Source organism: Erpetoichthys calabaricus, chromosome 17, assembly GCF_900747795.2.
Source record: "Erpetoichthys calabaricus chromosome 17, fErpCal1.3, whole genome shotgun sequence".
Taxonomy (NCBI): domain Eukaryota; kingdom Metazoa; phylum Chordata; class Cladistia; order Polypteriformes; family Polypteridae; genus Erpetoichthys; species Erpetoichthys calabaricus.
Window position 1 is genome coordinate 20,709,249 of NC_041410.2, and position 16,464 is coordinate 20,725,712.

General features: G+C 41.9%; 1 protein-coding gene across 2 annotated transcripts in view; it reads left to right on the forward strand.

Moving 5' to 3' along the window:
* LOC114667981 (protein FAM81A-like) overlaps positions 1-16,464 on the forward strand; it is a 74,601-nt gene extending 58,137 nt beyond the window's left edge. The window contains exons 8-9 of one of the 2 annotated variants that reach the window (XM_028823541.2): positions 7,118-7,313; positions 14,697-16,464. In XM_028823541.2, coding sequence (XP_028679374.2) covers positions 7,118-7,313; positions 14,697-14,839 — 339 coding nt within the window. In that variant the 3' untranslated portion in view covers positions 14,840-16,464. The remainder of the gene's footprint in view (positions 1-7,117; positions 7,314-14,696) is intronic. The other variant, XM_051920468.1, reaches the window with a different exon arrangement.

Below are 16,464 nucleotides of genomic sequence, written 5' to 3' on the forward strand. Positions count from 1 at the left end.
AACTCATGGCAACTTTTCAAAAGTAAATTTATCCCCATAATAAAGTAATCAACAAAGGGGAAATTTTTAGATTCTGTTTTTAACATGGGCGGCACGGTGGCGCAGTGGTAGCGCTGCTGCCTCGCAGTTAGGAGACCCGGGTTCGCTTCCCGGGTCCACCCTGCGTGGAGTTTGCATGTTCTCCCCGTGTCTGCGTGGGTTTCCTCTGGGCGCTCCGGTTTCCTCCCACTGTCCAAAGACATGCAGGTTAGGTGGATTGGTGATTCTAAATTGGCCCTAGTGTGTGCTTGGTGTTTGTGTGTGTCCTGCGGTGGGTTGGCACCCTGCCCGGGATTGGTTCCCTGCCTTGTGCCCTGTGTTGGCTGGGATTGGCTCCAGTGGACCCCCGTGACCCTGTGTTCGGATTCAGCGGGTTGGAAAATGGATGGATGGATGGATGTTTTTAACATTATTATTTTAAATTCAATAAAAAGAACAATAGCATGTAACACTATTTCACTTATTTAAAAACAACTAATGATGAGCAGATACTGGTATTACATCAGAATAAAACACACTCGTCGATGAGTCGATGAGATCAGTCAGAGAGACGCTTGTCCTTGCTTTTCACCTACGATTTTGGATATTCTTGGTGCAGTTGTTTAAAGAGCAATTTCTCCTGTCATCTTTAGGAACTAACTGAAATCTTCAAGACTTTCACATTTTTACGGAAATTTACCCCCTAAATAGGTAAAATATATCCCCTGGGGATATATTTATATACCAAGGATGCCAAAAAAGGCTGGGGAGCAAACCAGGCAACTTGTTCAAAGCACGTAAGTCCCAGAAAGTTGCAAAAGCACTTCCAATAATGCCCACTAGAGGAGGATATACCGCCAAACCCTGGCTAAATGAACGGGCAGACACAGAAACTTCATAAACCTGAAAAGGTTTTATTCTTCACAAAAGATGCTCAGAGCACAAAGGGCAAAACGGAGTTGCCTAAAAACATAAGGCAATCCAAGGTGAACAGCAGTCCTGATACAGAAATCCCAAGGCGAAGTCAAAAATCCAGAGATATCAAACAGATACAAAGCACGGAAAAACACAAGAACTCCCCAAACTCCCAGAGTGCATTCAATGAACAGCCGGGAACTATGGGAGATCCTCCAGATTTATAAGGTGGAGGTCTGTTCCTGGCGGGGATTGGCAGGTAGTCCCACCTCAAAACACATGGAACACAACTAATGCATAATACAAAATGAAGATAATAAACCAAAGAAACATTAACATAAATGAAAGAAACAAAAATGAAACAAAAAAGACATGAAACAATACTTTAAACCCCAGCCAGGTGAAGAACCCTGGCTGAAAAATTAAAATGTAGTGCTCTCAGCACTCGTTACAAAGGCTTTTCACAGCCTAAAGGTACGACACTTCAGTGGGAGCTCTGTCACCATTGAGGTGCAGGTCCAAAATGAGTCCAACATCATCCTCTGTGGACACAGGAAGCCAGCTATGACCACTAGTTGTTAAAACATGCTTGGAAAAATCTCATTTGTTAACATTTAATTAAAATATTTGTTTGGTTTTACATTATAATTTAAATGATTTTACTTTGTAATTAAAATTAAACAGACTAAGCCTAGATTTACACAAAGGCATATTTTATTGTTTATGGACAATTCATATAATATATAATCTATATAAATAATATATAATAATATATATATATATATAAAAGCCAAACACCTCTGACTCACTCATCACGAAATCTCCCAAACCATGACTTGGGACTTGGGACTTGGGACTTGGGACTTGAAATTTGGAATGTAGGTTACCCTTGGCCCAGAGGTGCTCACTAAGAAACGGTTTTAAAAATGTTGTGGTCCAAGCGCAAACTTTCTTATAGTTTTTTAGTCCCGCTTGTATGTCAGTCTGCATTTCACGCGAGAACCCCTTAACGGATTTAGATCGGGTTTTTTTCTATAATTTGCTTGAACATTCCGTTGATTTTGCGACTTTCTCATCGCGCTAACTATCATAGTTCGATTGCGGTACCGATTGGCTGCGGGGAGGGGGGCGGGGCCCTCCTCACTCACACGTCTGCCTTGGGCGTAACCTTAACTCCGCTTTATTAGCAAATGAGAGAACTATTTAACGGATTTAGATCGGGTTTTTTTTCTATAATTTGGTTGAACATTCTGTTGTATTTTGTGACTTTCTCATCACGCTAAGTATCGTAGTTCGCTTGTGGTACTGATTTATTAGTGCAAATCCAAGAGTGAGACTCATCGGGCTGCAGGGAAGGGGGCGGTGACCTCCTCACTCACATGTCTGTCTCGGAGCGTAACCTTAACTACGCTTAGTTAGCGAATGAGAGAACTACTTAACAGATTTAGATCTTTTTTTTCCTATAATTTGCTTGAACATTCTGTAGAGAAAAGCCAAGCAAAATGACACCTTTTATTGGCTAACTAAAAAGATTACAATATGCAAGCTTTCAAGGCAACTCAGGCCCCTTCTTCAGGCAAGATGTAATACAGAAACTGGAGTTCCCTATGTTTATATACACACTCTAGGACAAGAAACAACATTGGTAAATATTTAAATGAGAAATTTTAAATGTAAAAAATTAATAGATTCATTCAGGCTAGGGTTAATTTAACAAGAGAGAAAAGAACAATGTATTGTCAAGATCTCTGGATAAGATAACTGTCCAACAAAGTCTTTTGAAGTTTGTAATGAGTGAATCTATTAATTTTTTACATTTAAAATTTCTCAAGTGACCACTATTATTTCAAAACTAAAATGTTTACAAATCCCATGCTCTTAGAAGTAAACTGCACTCAGTAGTAAAGAATAGTTTATTCACATGCTCCCATAAATATCAGTTTGATAGTGAAGAAGGTTTATTCCACATAACTGTGAAAATTTAATTTCCAGATTTTCAGATTACATTGCTAATACTGTGAGAGTTATGATAGTGCCATTTCTGATATAAAGGTCTGCACCAAATATATTTTTCTAAATCTTCTGCCTCCTTCAGAGGATCACCTGCGTTTATGGTGTTGTGACTTGTGAGTCCCAAAAGTGCTTTCAAAGGTTGCCCTCTAGGGGATGAATTACCTTCAAAACCCCAGCTAGACACAAAATAGTGCCTTGAATTATCTATGGTTAACGCCAGCGCCCCCTCTCGTCCCAAGGTAGTATTGGAGCCTGATCGCTGGGCATGCATGCATGACACCCTTCTTGTAGTATATCTTAACATTTGAAGATTGTTATTAATTATATCTAAGACAAACAATAGCACAGAACTTTATTCCTGGATCTGCTCCTATTTAGGTGATGTATATGTTGTTGCACTTACATGTTCTTTTAACAAATGTTATTTTAACAAAATGCTCTGCAATGCACAAAGCTCCTAAGAGTACAAAGGAATTGCCTGAGAAGGCAAGGCAATCCACAGCGAACAAATCCCCAAAACAGAATCCAAAGGCGAAAGTCAAAAACAGAGCAGAGCTTCAAAAAATCCAGGAATCTCAGAGCAAAAAAACACTCCACTCCCTAGCGCCTTCAAAATAAATCACCAGGAACTATGGAAGGCCCTCTGATATATAGAGTGGAGGGCAGTCCTGGTGGTGATTGGCAGGTGGCCCCGCCCACAAAACACATGGGACACAGTCTAGGCGTTTTCCAATTAGAAACAGACACAAAGAAAAATGCACATAAAATGCATGTACTGCTCTTAGAACCAGCACGATTATAATATGCGCTGCCCTCCTTGAGTGGCAGCAAAGGAAAAAAAAAGTAATCCGGGCCGCAAGTGACCAACACTACTTTCCTACTACACCACCCCAAGTACAGAGACACACCAGTGAATGCAGGGTTAAGTAAAAAATGATTATTGGAAGAAGATACACACACTTCCTGTAGCAAAAAAACCCCTCTATATACATAATATCGCACTGTAGCGCTTCCCACCCAACACAAATCACGGTATAAAACACTTAAACACATATGCTTCTAATACATAAATTTGAGAAAGAAAAAAATATAATGTATTCGTAGTCCTTTAAATATTCTCTGTATGGAATGACTACCTCAGTCTGCAGTGGGGAATGAGGCGCCGAACCATACCTCCTGTTCTGGGAAACATACAGATCAACAGTTCCTTGTGCTGGCCCATCAGGTCCTCTACCGAATACCTTCACCAGAAAGGAAAATAATTTGTCCTGAAATGAACCTGGGCTCACCTGACGTTTTCCATATGGTGTCAACCTCTTTCCCTTTTGCCTTTTCCTGTGATGGCGTCCGCTTCTCACTTGGCTCTGTGCTTTGCCCCACCTTATTCCCGCCACTCATTTACATACTGTTGGCTCCTCCCCTTACAGTCTGTTGGGCCATCCAAGCCAGGTGCTTCACTCCCCATGTATAATTGGCCGGCTTTATAAATTAAGCCATTCCACTAATAACAGGAATGGGGAAAGGTACAAACTCTCAGTGGCGCACACATATTCCAGACGACCATTACCTGCAAAAGAAATGTTAATACAAATACAGTAATCCCTCCTCCATCGCAGGGGTTGCATTCCGGAGCCCCCCGCGAAAGGTGAAAATCCGCGAAGTAAAATCCGTATGTTTATATGGTTATTTTTATATTGTCATGCTTGGGTCACAGATTTGCACAGAAACACAGGAGGTTGTAGATAGACAGGAACTTTATTCAAACACTAAAAAACAAACATTTGTCTCTTTTTCAAAAGTTTAAACTGTGCTCCATGACAAGACAGAGATGACAGTTCCGTCTCACAATTAAAAGAATGCAAACATATCTTCCTCTTCAAAGGAGTACGCGTCAGGAGCAGAGAATGTCAGAGAGAGAGAGAGAGAGAGAGAAAAGCAAACAATCAAAGATCAATAGGGCTGTTTGGGCTTTTAAGTATGAATGTCAGAGAAAGAGAGAGAAAAACAAACAATCAAAAACCGGTGCTGGTTGAGCTTTTAAGTATGCAAAGCACCGTGCGGGAAGCATATTGCTTGACAAAGCAGCCGCAGGTTAGCCCAGCAAGGAAGGGAGCAATGTGAAGGTAGTCTTTCAGTGTTTTTTGAGGAGCGTCCGTATCCTCTAGGGGTGCGAACAGCCCACGTGCTCACAATATATTTGAGGAGTTTTATTTAATACATAATACGTGCTCTGATTGGGTAGCTTCTCAGCCATCTGCCAATAGCGTCCCTTGTATGAAATCAACTGGGCAAACCAACTGAGGAAGCATGTACCAGAAATTAAAAGACCCATTGTCCGCTGAAACCCACGAACCAGCAAAAAATCAGTGATATATATTTAAATATGCTTACATATAAAATCCGCGATAGAGTGAAGCCGCGAAAGTTGAAGCGTGATATAGCGAGGGATTACTGTAATAAATGGCCCAAAATTAGTCAAAACAGACAAGAAACACAAATTTGAACCCCAGCCAGGGGAGAAATGCTGGCTGAAATATGACATATGGAGCCTTCTCTGGATACTGAGGCACTATCCTCGGTTGTCTTCTTGGAACTGATGTGGGGAAAGAAGAAATGGTTAGCGCCAACACAACCGCCACTCATTCCAAGGTGGTATTGGAGCCTGGTCCCTGGGCACACATGCGTGACACCCTACTTGTTGTATATCTTAACATTTGAAGATTGTTATTAATTAAATCTAGGACAAACAATGGCACAGCACTTGTATCCTGGTTCTGCTCCCATTTAGGTGTTTTATATGTTGAGGCACTTAAATGTTCTTCACATTCATGCTGATTTCCTCCCACTATCCTGCTTTCACAGACTGGTGCTCACTATAGGGAATGCTTATACCTGACAGACGCTGACTGTTGATGATTCTGCTCAGGTACATGCAGGTTTAGAAAATGCACACATTAAACAGATAAATCAGTATAAGATGTCTGTGGTTCTGTTGGTGTCCTGATTACTCTAACAAAGTACCCCATGGCATTGTTGTTGAGCTTAGAGAAATGTCCCATAACAGAGCAAACATTCAGGTTTATTGCCATGGGCACAGCTTCCACTGTGTGACCCTGAGCAAGTCACTTGACCTGCCTGTACTCCAGTTGGAAAACCAAAAGAAATGTCAGCAATTGTGATATAAATGTAAGTTGCTTTGGGTGAAGGTGTCATCCAAGTAAGTAAATGTTAACATGTTTCCTACCAACTTGTGACCGGAGTACAATGCTAATAACAAGCAAAAAAGACAATAAACACAACAGCGCACTTTAAATGCAACATATACAGTATGCAATTTCATATACAAGAAACAGACATGAAGTTATTGTTATGACTAGTGTCAGAGTTACTGTATAAGCTGTGGGTTAAGTATAAGAAATAACAGTTTCAATTACTTCATATTTAATGTGCTTCCAATTATGAACCCAGCATGCAATACAATAATTAACACAACACTTTGAAGCTTATTTAATATAATTTAGCAACAGCAGGGGGCTGCAGCCTATAGCAGTCAAGACGTCAGTCCATTTTAGGGCACAAACACAAACACACACAGACACACACACAGAGAGACACACGCACACACACTCACACACACACACACGCACACATACACACACACACTCACACACATGCACACACAGATGCGTGCACACACATGCACTCACACAGACACACACACATAGACACATGCACACAGACACACACGCACAAACACATACACACCCACACACACACGCACCCACACAGACACACACACACACCAAACACGCACTCACACACGCATGCACACACCCAGAGACACACATGCACACACACTCACACATACACACACACACTCACACACATACACACCCATACATACACGCACCCACACAGACACACACACACACCAAACACGCACTCACACACACACACACACACACATGCACACACGCACACACACATACACACACATACTCACACAGACACACACACAGACACAAAGACACATGCACACAAACACACGCGTACACATGCATGCACACACACACACACACACACACACACACACACACACACACACACACACACACACAACTAGTAGAGCAATTCCTTCAATAAACTTTTCTCCTTTTGTATTTCACTTCAGGAGAGCAGTGAGAAGGCTTTAGAGGACAAGTACAATAAACTCTCTATGAAACTCCAGAAGATGAATGACACACAGAAAATGAATTCGGGGTCACAGAGTGCAAAACAAACCGAAGAAAAGCTGAACACCAGAATTGGCAAGATAGAAAAACGGCTGTGGGACGAAATGCAGAACATGAGAGAAGAAACCAACTCTGGTAAGATGAATCCCCCATTCCTGAGTCAGTATTTGAACAGTCTCAAACCTGAACTAGACCTTTGACAACAAAAAGAGGAATATCTCTGCTATGCTGTCAATGATGGCATTTTTCAGTTATTTCTCTAACAATTACTCAGACTCTATAGGTTGTTTAACACACATACTGTACAAAAACTTTTTTAGCCTTATTTTTGTTTTTCTTTGTCCAGCAATTTAAACTTTTGCTTATACACTGTGTGAATGCTAGAGGGCGCCAGTGATTCTCAAACCCCAAACACAAACACACAAGACAGTCCCAGGTTCAAATAAAAGGTGTTTATTACACAAATACCTTGTATAAACAAGTACAAAAGAAGTTGTTTCTTCTTCTCTTTCTGCTCCTCTCCCCTGTCTACCGCGCTGCTCTCCTCCAGTCGAGTGTTGCCTTCCTGCCTCCCAGCTCCAACTCGTCTGGACAAGGCGACACAGTCCCTTTTATTGAGAACCAGGGAGTGCTTCCGATGATGTGATATAGCCAGCTGGAAGTACTTCTGGGTAAACTGCTGTAATTCCTGGGAAAACAGGAAAGGCCAAGCTCACATATATAGCGTGTAAAAGTGTAAAAATTGATCAAGAAATAACAGAGTTATAGTTGAAAATAATTAAGGTGGCGCCATTACTGCAGCTTGCACTTCATCAGACAACAGCTTTGAACAGCAACTTGAAATTGCAATTCGTCAGTCTGTTGCATCAGCATTATCTGTGCCATGAAACTTACCATCACAGAATGATGACAAGAAATTGGATGCATCAGTAAAAGCTGAAATGGCGGTGTTTCAGCGCAACGGCAAGCGCGGGCATTGTTTAGAACAAGTGTATCAGTATCTGATGATTGTGCCACCTACTTCAGTGGAGGCAGAGCGTGCTTTCTCAGCGGCTGGCGTACTCTGCACGAAGGTGCGCTCTCGCATGGACGACCACACACTGGACACGTTAATAATAATAATTTATTACATTTATATAGCGCTTTTCTCAGTACTCAAAGCACTATCCACACAGGGAGGAACCGGGAAGCGAACCCACAATCTCCCACAGTCTCATTACTGCAAAGCAGCAGCACTACCACTGCGCCACCTATGAGGATGTTGTGCTTTCTACGCTCTTATTACCACAACTAAAGATTCATGTACTTCTATGACAGCTTGAACTGCTTGTAGATAAGGTTAGTCTTTTATTTGTGTCAACATATTGTAGTAGTTTGATTAAAAATAAGTGTTGGTCATTCTAAAACCGTTCACATGTGAGATGCCTGGGATTCCCGGGAATGAAATGCGGGATTCCTGAATTCTTGGGAATGGACAATCCTGTCCGGGAATGGATTCCCTACTTCTGGGTTATGAGAAAGCCAGGGAGATCCTCCTCCAGTAGTGTCCTCTATCATCTGCCGGGGATACCAACAGGGCTGCTCCTCCAGACTCCAACTTCCATCCAGCCCTTTGGGTGTCCAAACTGGGACTCTATATGACGTACACTGCCACCTATTAAAGTGGGGGATGAACTGCTGCCTGCCATGCTCTCATGCCAGTTCTTGTACTTTTCGGGCATCCCACCCAGATCATTATGCGTCCTGACTGAGTATTGCCCCCATTTATTCCATCCTTCCATTATGGCATACTGGCTGGGTAAGGACTCCACCACCGTCCTAGCCAGGACGTCCAACTGTCCTCTGGGGTGTCTGCAACTATAATGGGTGGTACATTAGTGATATGTTGGTATATTAGTTATCTGTGCTACCTCTGGGATCCAGTTCTGGGCTCAAATTCTATGCCAAGTTGCTATCTGTGTGGAGTGAGACCACAAGGGGGCACCACTGAGCTCTAAGCCCCAAACACATCAACAGAAACAAAGGTCCCAGGTTCAAATAAAGATTTTATTTTCATAAATACCTCTCTCTGGCTTCTCTCAAACATCACACAAGCACAAAATACAAACAGTAATCTTCTCCCACTTTGTCTTTACTCTCCATCCTCTCCTCCTGGTGAGCTTCATCCTCTTCTACTTGACCTTTTATTCCAGACCTGAGAGAATTTCTGGTGCTACAGCACTACATGTTGGAAGCACTTCTGGGTCAGGCAGAAGTTCCTTAAAGTAGGGATGGTCTGTTCCTGCAGTTCCTCCTGGCAGCACCCATTGAACCTAAAAAGGCTGTCTAATGGGACTGCAATTGCCAGCCTGCCCTGCGGGTATACATGCAAACACAGTATCCCAGAGAGATTGCCACCTGTTGTACTGGGGGAGTAAATAATCTATGTAAGTGGTTAAACAGGCCTACTGGTCAGGTAACGGCCTTAAACCATCCTGGCCAGGATGCCAGTCCATGCAAAGATTTATCACATTCTCTCTATGTCTTGATGATTTTTTTCCTCTGGATACTCCAGTTGTTCTCCCACATTCCAAAGACATGAACATTAGAGTATTTCTAACTTGCCCCTGTGTGGGAGTGTGCAGGAAAAGGCTATGAGATGGCCTAGTATCCCATCCAGGCTTGGTTCCTGCCTTGTCCATTTTTGCTGAGAAAGGCTATAGTTCCTATGGTCCCAAAATTTGGATGAGTAGGTTTGAAAATGTTGGGATACTACCATCTCAACAAGACAGGAGATTGAATTCATACCAATCTGAATATATAAACTGTCTACAGAAGCACTACTAGAATTTCATCAGGTCATGTCATGAAACTCCTTGATTTATTTTGTGTCATGGTGGTAGTGTTAGGCAGTATAAAAAAAAAGTACTGAACTCCCCAGTTTTTACAATGGTACTATACCAGCATTATGTTACATTCAGTACTGGCGCCTCACGATCTATGATTCTTAAATGTAAACTGTAGATGTCACATGGGCTGGACGGGCATTCTGGCCAGGAACGAAACAGGTAGCAGAACCTGAAGGAAGAGATGGACGGACAGCCCATGTAAAAGAAGAGATATCACTGGGGAGTTTTATTCCCCCAGCATGCTTGATGGCAGCAGTCCCGGATATCCATGCCCAGTGGGAAGCCAACAGGGCAGCCCTGGAGTGGCGTAGCTACGGGGACGAAAGGGGGGACATCTGTCCCCGGGCGCAGCATCCAGGGGGCGCCAAATTTCCCTTCCCCATTGCATTTTTGGCAAACAGGAGGGGGCGCAAAATCTTCAGTTGTCCCCGGGCGCTGAAAACCCTAGCTACGCCTCTGTAGCCCTGCTTGGGTCACTGGGTGCCACAAGAGGGCGCTGCAAGGAGACAAGCTCCCTATTATTATGGACGTCAGTGTGACCTGGAAGTGCTTCCATTGGGCGATCACCCTGGCACTGGAAGTACTCCTGGGTCTGTAATAAAAAGGACCGCACTCCCTTATCTAAGTGAGTTGGAGCTGCGAGGTAGTGGAACAACACTTGAGTGGAAAGGGATGACATCCCAACTGACTCCGATATAATGTGTGTAATTCTTCAAAGTTTGATTTACCAATTGTGGTGGAGCTGTGAAGCGTGTGTGTGTATGCATGTGTGTGTGTGCTGTAACCACCAGGGGGTGCACAGCTCCCAAACAGCTGACACAACAGGCACAGACACAAGTGCAGCACAACACATGGCTTTATTATTCCTGCAGTGCTCAGTACACAGCTCAGTAAAACACAGTCCCAAGCACACAGTACTTTGTCTTTCTTCTCTCTGTCTCTTTCCCCCTTCATTCCTCCTGTTAAGCTTTGTCCCTCTTCCTTCCGACTCAGGCTCCCTGAATGGAGTGAGGCGGCTGAATTTATAGAGCACCCGGCAGTGCCCCAGGTGTCCCGTGACCTCCTTCTGGTAGGGCGGTAGTCCTGCTTAGGAGGGCTCAGCCATTTCCCCTGCACTCCCTGGTGGTGGTCTCCATAGTTGAGCTTCCATACTCAAAACCCATGGCACCGCAGTAAGGCCGGGGGTCTGCCCTCTGTCATCCTGGTGGAGGTATTGCCCTGTGCAAGCTCCTTTCCCAGGTCCTTCCCTTAAGAAGGCATCCCAGCCAGGTAAGAGTCCCAACTGTCCATCACAGTGTGTATTGGGAGTCATGAGGCAGGAGGTGGTGGAGTTTTTTGTTAGTTGCTTTGGTTTGAGGTGTGAAAACTGGTATTGGTATCAGCAACAAAATTTTAGTATCGAAATGGGTTTGATCTTTTGAAGCCAATGGGAGTGATGCGAGGTTGGTGAGATTTCGTTGATGCCTTTTGGTAACTGCAGCATTAGCAAAACTAAAAGCTGTTTTGTTGAAGTTGTGAGAAGGAAAAACCAAAGTGATAAAGGATTCACAGTGCTTATTAGATCTGCTGCTTATCAGAGTTAAAGAATGTAGAGCAGCGGTGGGCAAAGTCACTCCTAAAGGGCCGCAGTGGCTGCAGGGTTTTGTTCCAACCCAATGGCCTAATAAAAGTAACACTTTTGCTTCATCTTAGTTGTCTTGCTCATTAAGATTTTGAACCCTTATTGCTTATTTTATTCTTAAAGAGCTGTATTCTCATTTTTTAATGGGTCTTTATTAGCAATAAGATGCAAATGACAAAGGAAAGCAGCCTTTCTCCATTTAGTTTGTTTCCATTTACTCCTGTGTGTATTTATCGTGCACTATGTGGTTTAATTAAATACTTGGAAGGAAAGTGAAGAGAAAAAAGTGAAGGACTGAGAATTACTCATCCATTTTAGGCTTCACATCATTTTGATGATATCCTTAGAAAAGGGAAGAAAAAATCTAGGATATGAAAATGGCCTGACATGGCAGAGTTAAAGAACTAACAAGCCATGAAATTAAATTATTGGCAAGAATTGCTTTCTAATTTTTTTAATCATTTTGACATCCATGGCAGAGCGACGGGTGCTGAGCAGGCTCCTGTCAATCATGGAGAATCCACTGCATCCACTAAACAGTATCATCTCCTGACAGAGGAGCAGCTTCAGCAACAGACTGCTGTCACCGTCCTGCTCCACTGACAGACTGAGGAGATCGTTCCTCCCACACACTATGTGACTCTTCAATTCCACCCGGGGGAGTAAACGTTAACATTATACAAAGTTATTGTCTGTTATACCTGCATTTTTATCACTCTTCAATTGAATATTGTTTTTATCAGTATGCTGCTGCTGGTGTACGTGAATTTCCCCTTGGGGATTAATAAAGTATCTATCTATCTATCTATCTATCTATCTATCTATCTATCTATCTATCTATCTATCTATCTATCTATCTATCTATCTATCTAATTAAGCAACTGGGTTAGAACAAAAACCTGCAGCCACTGTGGCCCTCCAGGATTGACTTTCCCCACCCCTGATGTAGAGCAGGGGTCGCCAGCTCCGGTCCTGGAGGGCTACAGTGGCTGCAGGTTTTCATTCTGACCCTTTTCTTAACGAGTGACCTGTTTTAGCTGCTAATTAACTTCTTTTGAACTAATTTTAATTGACTTGCTCTTGAAGACTCAGCCCCTTAATTGTTTCTTAATCCTTAATTAGCAGCCAAACAATAACGAGATATAAAATGAGCCATCATACAATGGTGTCCATCATACAATATCTGATAATAAAGAAAGATGAAGGTCTCAGGAATGTTGATCTGCTCAGGTCCCCTAAACATTTTAACCGTGCTCTTAGAAAAGAGAAAATAAACAATTTCAGAAATGTCTGCTAATGCAGCACGAGCGCAGCAACAAAGCCACGAAATTGACAACAAGAATCAGCACCTCATTAAGCAGCTGGTTGGAGTGAAATTGGTTGGAGTTTGAGGCCCTGACTTAGTTGGTCTTCTGTTGGCTCCTTCACTTCACATTTCATTTCTGTTTGGGTGCCATTTAAGGAAAACAATAAAGCAACTCAAAGGAACGATGAAGAACTTCAGGAGAACAAATCTTAAAAAAGCAATTCAATTAAAATGAATTCATAAGAAGTTAATTAGCAGCACAATCAGGGCACTCATTAAAAAAAAAAGGGGTTAGAATTAAAACTTGCAGCCATGGTGGTCCTCCAGGACTGGAGTTGGCGACCCCTGATGTAGAAGATACTTTTTGTATAACCACCTGGAGGATGTTAAGACTCATTATTGTTATAAACATCAGGAACAGGTCGACCCAAAGGACTGCTTTTTAGCTTGACAGGGAAATGAAGGTGCCAAAGGGAAAAAACACAATGAATGATCATTTAAACAGGCTGAGGTCTGAGCAAGGAAGTTGAAAGAAGCTGAATCACCAGAACACAATACAAGAAAGCAAACATCGAGGATGGAAAGAAAAAAAAGTTAAAGCAGGGAGGACTTTTCCGGTTAACAGCCTTTTTCTTTGTTTGTTGTGTGAGTAAAGGTGCTTCCGAATTAGAATTTTTACACCATTATTTTCTAATAAGTAAGGCGGGTTGCTAGCTTGCTGCCTTATTTACATCGTATCAGTTTTGAGATATGGCCAGTTTCACAAAGTGGGCTTACTTGTGACATGTAAGGACACTTACCTGCCTGGCGTGCTTTATAGCAGTGGTCCCCAACCTTTTTGACAGCAAGGACCACTTTATTAGATGCAAATTTTTCCACGGACCGGTCGGGGGGGGGGGGCAGTTTTATACACAATTTACATAACATTTCTATTATTGTTAAAGTTATGAAGCAGTTCGCATACATTTGCAATCTGAGATTTTTCTTCTTTTTTTGCATATAACAAAGACATATGCTTTACATTTGCCAATCCAACAGATTGCACATCACAAACATTAACACTGCAATCTTTTTTTCGTGTCTGCCGTTTCTATAGGAGGGTGACAATGAGTTAACTTCCAATGGATGTTTTTCAAATGTTGACAAGCAATAAGCAAAAGGAATCAATGAAAACCACAGACAACAAAAACAGCAAAAAAAAAAAAAAAAACAGTACGAGGAAAGTTCGAAGAAAGAGATTTTTTTACAATGTTTCTGTTTGGGGATCGTTGTGCAAACGTGCACAAGTGAGCTGCGACCACAGATCTAACTGCTCTGTGGATGATTCGTTCAAGCATTTCAAGGTCACTTCGTTGTAATGAAAGCATCTGTTGAATGTACTTCGTAGTAACGTGATTTCTATAGACTCATGTCATATGGGGAAACTGTCGGGACCATAAAAATACTTTGTTGTAATAGTCTCTCACCTCGGTCTCTCTCCTCTCTCTGCACCGCTGCAAAGCCCCGCCCACCAAGCGTTCTGAAAAGTCTGAGTGAGTCGCCGTTGCCGGCAGTTCTCTCGCGGCCCGGCTGTCAGACGGCTGCGGACCGGTAGTGGGCCGCGGACCGGGGGTTGGGGACCCCTGCTTTATAGCACCGGGATTTTGTACCCTCATTGTATAATAAGACATCTAAACCAAATCTTTCTCTGTTTGTTTTGTGAGGTTTTACCGCCATTCATGAAAGTCTGTGCTCTCTGAGACAAATAATGGAGACAAAAGTGAAAATCGAGACAACGCAGCTGCAGAAGCAGATTCGGCAGGTCAAGATGATGGCTCAGCCCATATGGAGGGATTCTCAAGGATGAAAGAAAGAAGAAGAACAACAACCTGGGGCAGAAGATCAATGGAATGATTCTTACCTGACAACTTACCGTAGGGATCTGGCTGGCATATGAGCCTTGTATTTCAGTCTTCTTTTAAACAGATTGAATATGAATGCATGTTAGCAACAAAAGAGCCTTCAAAATCACCAGGAGGAAGGGGCAGATGTCTGCTGTGGACATTAAGACAGAGCTCTGCAGAACTGATCGTGGATGTCAGTCTACAAGATGTCAGATCAAGGCTACAGATTCCCACCTTTGATGATAAAACTTGGGGCAGCCTTTGACGTGTTTGGGAGTTTGTTTTCTTCTAGATGCCTCGGATGCACTTTATTCTTGATTGTAATGTCTGCATCTGCTGTCGTGTAAATGCAAATGGATTGTTAATGTGAAATGCTGTGAAATGAATTGCTTCGTAAAACAATGTGCATTGGTGCACCGGGTCTGGCTGTTTCATTTCATTACAGATTGACTTTTTCATTTCTTTTTTTGATGACTTGCAGTCATCATGCCAGATAATATAATCTTGGTACCGTGCAACCCTCTCCTGTATGAGCAGGTTGGAAAATGGATGGATGAACATTCCCCATAAGACACAAACTGAACGTGTGATATTATTATAATATTGACATTTTCACTATTTTAGCACCATGAAGAAGCTTCATTGTGACAAGTTTAGCTTGTATTCCTCTCTGATAAGCTAAATTGCTCAGCATTTTTTTGTTTCCAGCCTAAAGACTTGGCCTTAACCATCTACCAGAGGATCTCAGGTGCAATGCCAAAAGATGTCGCCTTCACCTTTCCTCTATGGTGGTCTCCTCTCGGCTTAGTGCTTGGCTCCTCCTCAACGGATTTTAGGCCTGTGCTGCTCCCTCTACCATTGTCTTCTCTCTTGTCCTGATTCAGATCCTTCATCTTTCTTCCTCCTCTGTTCCTCTCATTTGCTTTAAAATCAGTCCCTGTGGTGGCTCAGTGCTGAATCCCCTCAAGTCCTTTTCTAACTTTGCTCCATGACAGTATCACAAGATTATTACAAGTGCTATTTTGAATTCTTATTGCTGTTTTATTCATTTGTTTATTTTCTAGACCACTTTGCCAGTTCAGGATCATTATTATTTTTATTGCTTTGATTTTTTAAAATTATTATATGGTTGTTATATTTATTATATCGCCAAAATTATTCTAAATTTTTACCATCATTTTACTGTTATGTTTATTATTTTTATTACTGTGTCATTGCCAAAGTATTTCACTGTTACAGTTTTATTACTATTCTTATTTTTCATTCTTGCATTGCTGTCATTATTAGATTACATTAGATAAACTTTATCAATCCAATGGGAAAATTCAAAATCATTATTATGATGAACAAAGTGTATCAAATCAAAAAAAGTAATAGTTTAATTTTTACTATTGCTTTATGATGATGATTTTTGATATCTTCTGTTGCTGTTGTGTTGCTATGCATGCATATTTTTATATTACTGATGCTCTTATTTGGACTTTTATCACTGCTTTTCTTGTTAACTCCTATTATGTCTGTTGTTATAAATATATAGTATGATGATTGTTGCTATCGTTCCTCTATTTATGCTCTCATTACTTTGCTG